Here is a 1,925-nt window from a genome sequence, read left to right as displayed (position 1 = left end):
TAAGGTCACATACACGTATTTAGAGAGGGAGCAGAGTAACTCAGATAAGTAATATGAATGTCTGAGAGTCAAAGCGTAAATAATGAGATTATAAACATAATTAGAGTCTGTTTCCTTGTTTCGCCAATGTGTTCGTCAATTTGAAATACAAAAATCCCCAATGAATAAGTAGAGACTAAATTCATTGTATGTAAATAGATATATTTAGAATTTAAAAGTGTGTATTTTCATTAAATGTTGCAAACATTTTTTTTTACCTACTCTTGAGTGAAAAACAGGCATCTCTGTTCCAGACTTGATCCTCAATAGTACTTCTTTTCCGAGTTTATACGCAGCACTGACTTCTCCATTTAATGCAGTATCCATAATCATATTCAACATCATCACAAAACGTTTTACATATTCCTCTCACTTTTTCGCATCTCTCAAATCTATACTTTGGTTCAAAATAGCTTCTGGCTGCAAGCAAGAAAAATATCTGAAGTTATTAGTCTATTATTGATTTGGGGTTTTCTTGCTAAAGAAAGACAAAAACTGTTACAGTTATGAGATCATGTGTGTGCAAGTTGGAGAGAGTGGAACGTCAAGTTGTTTTGTAGCAAAATTTATGAATCATTTCAGAAAATGACTGAGCTACTAACATTACACTGGCACAAAATGTTTCTGTCCTTATCTTGCAGCTCACATCCATACTAAATTTCAGCTGGCTCAGTCTACAGTAATAATGGGCAAGTGACATACAATTTGGTACTTAATTGTATGTATTTTTGTCAAACATTTGTTGTGATACTTTGTTATTGCAGCCAAAATATAAGCCCTTCTATAATAGTTATAATTTATTTTGATTCTTTATCTCTTTTCTATTTGAACATAGTGGTCACACAAATAGTAATCATAGAGAAACTACAGAAGACTTCTAATGTACTAACTTCACTGATAGGGCAATTGATCGAGAAAACTAAAAACTAAAGTATTTTAGATATACATAGAGAAATATAATTTTGTTGTACACTGCCTATCTAGTAAAAAGAGGAGCCTCACATTAGTATTCTCTTATACTTTCTTGTGAACCATCTAAGACATGAAAAGAAAGATGTTCTGAGATTCCAAAATCACAGTTTTCTATTCATACATTAAACTACAGTAAATAGAGGCAAATTATTTTGCTACTTTAAAGTTTTATTGTTCCTAATGATTCAACTGTTCTCTGAAAATGCCTTTAGAGTAGAAAAGAGACTTTGGAGTCAGGCATATTTTTATTCTTCAATTTTATCAATGTACTTATCTATCTGTGGTCAGTCATTCTACCTATCTGGATGATATAATAAACATAATTATCATAAATATATCTTGAGTATTAAATTTTGTTATGTGTGCATATGTGTCAGGAAAAATGAGGCAAAATAATTTTGTTAAAATTTAGAGAATGAATTGAATTCAGATTTAAATTATGTAATATCTATTAATAGAACTTAATTGTCCATATAGAATCTAATTGAAATTTAGAAAAATGTTTCATTTCAACTCAAAATGGTAGGCATTTATTTTAGTACCTAGTATTCACCAGGCATTAGGTTCCGAAGTAGAGAAAAACTAGAGAAGATCTCTACAGCACTTACTGATTGCCCTTAATTAAGTTGGTAGAAAATAATTAAATATAAGGTGGAAGAGACTGTCAGGTGGATTTTGACGTGTAAAAAAATTATATATATATATACACATATAGACATATATATGACATGTAAATATATATGACATGTAAATTACATATTTTTGACATGTAAATACATATATTTTTTAGTGAATGGTAAACTAATTTATAATGACAGAATCCCTACCACTGGTGAATTTTGGTGAAATCAAAATTTTGGCAAAGTTATTTCAGAGACATATTTGATATAAGTGAAGTTAGGAAGACAATGATG

At 29.8% G+C, this 1,925-nt stretch overlaps 1 protein-coding gene across 1 annotated transcript; it reads right to left on the bottom strand.

Annotated features, from left to right (window-relative positions):
- Positions 1–325: 325 nt before the first annotated feature.
- On the bottom strand, positions 326–691 carry LOC115897024 (beta-defensin 110-like). Its single transcript, XM_030929588.1, has 2 exons — positions 647–691; positions 326–478 (listed from the first exon to the last, which is right to left on the bottom strand). Exons 1-2 carry the CDS (start codon positions 689–691, stop codon positions 326–328), a joined length of 198 nt encoding a protein of 65 aa, XP_030785448.1.
- Between the last annotated feature and the right edge of the window lie 1,234 nt (positions 692–1,925).

The sequence above is a fragment of the Rhinopithecus roxellana genome, chromosome 4 (assembly GCF_007565055.1).
Source record: "Rhinopithecus roxellana isolate Shanxi Qingling chromosome 4, ASM756505v1, whole genome shotgun sequence".
Classification (NCBI taxonomy): Eukaryota; Metazoa; Chordata; class Mammalia; order Primates; family Cercopithecidae; genus Rhinopithecus; species Rhinopithecus roxellana.
Note: the sequence above shows the minus strand (reverse complement) of the source record. Positions and strands in the feature narration are given on the sequence as shown.

Bases quoted from the DNA above. Each gene is read 5' to 3' on its own strand.
- LOC115897024 (XM_030929588.1), bottom strand. From the start codon at position 691: ATGGATGTGAGCTGCAAGATAAGGACAGAAACATTTTGTGCCAGT. The intron at 479-646 runs GTAATGTTAGTA...TAATAACTTCAG, and splicing joins CAGAAACATTTTGTGCCAGT to ATATTTTTCTTGCTTGCAGC.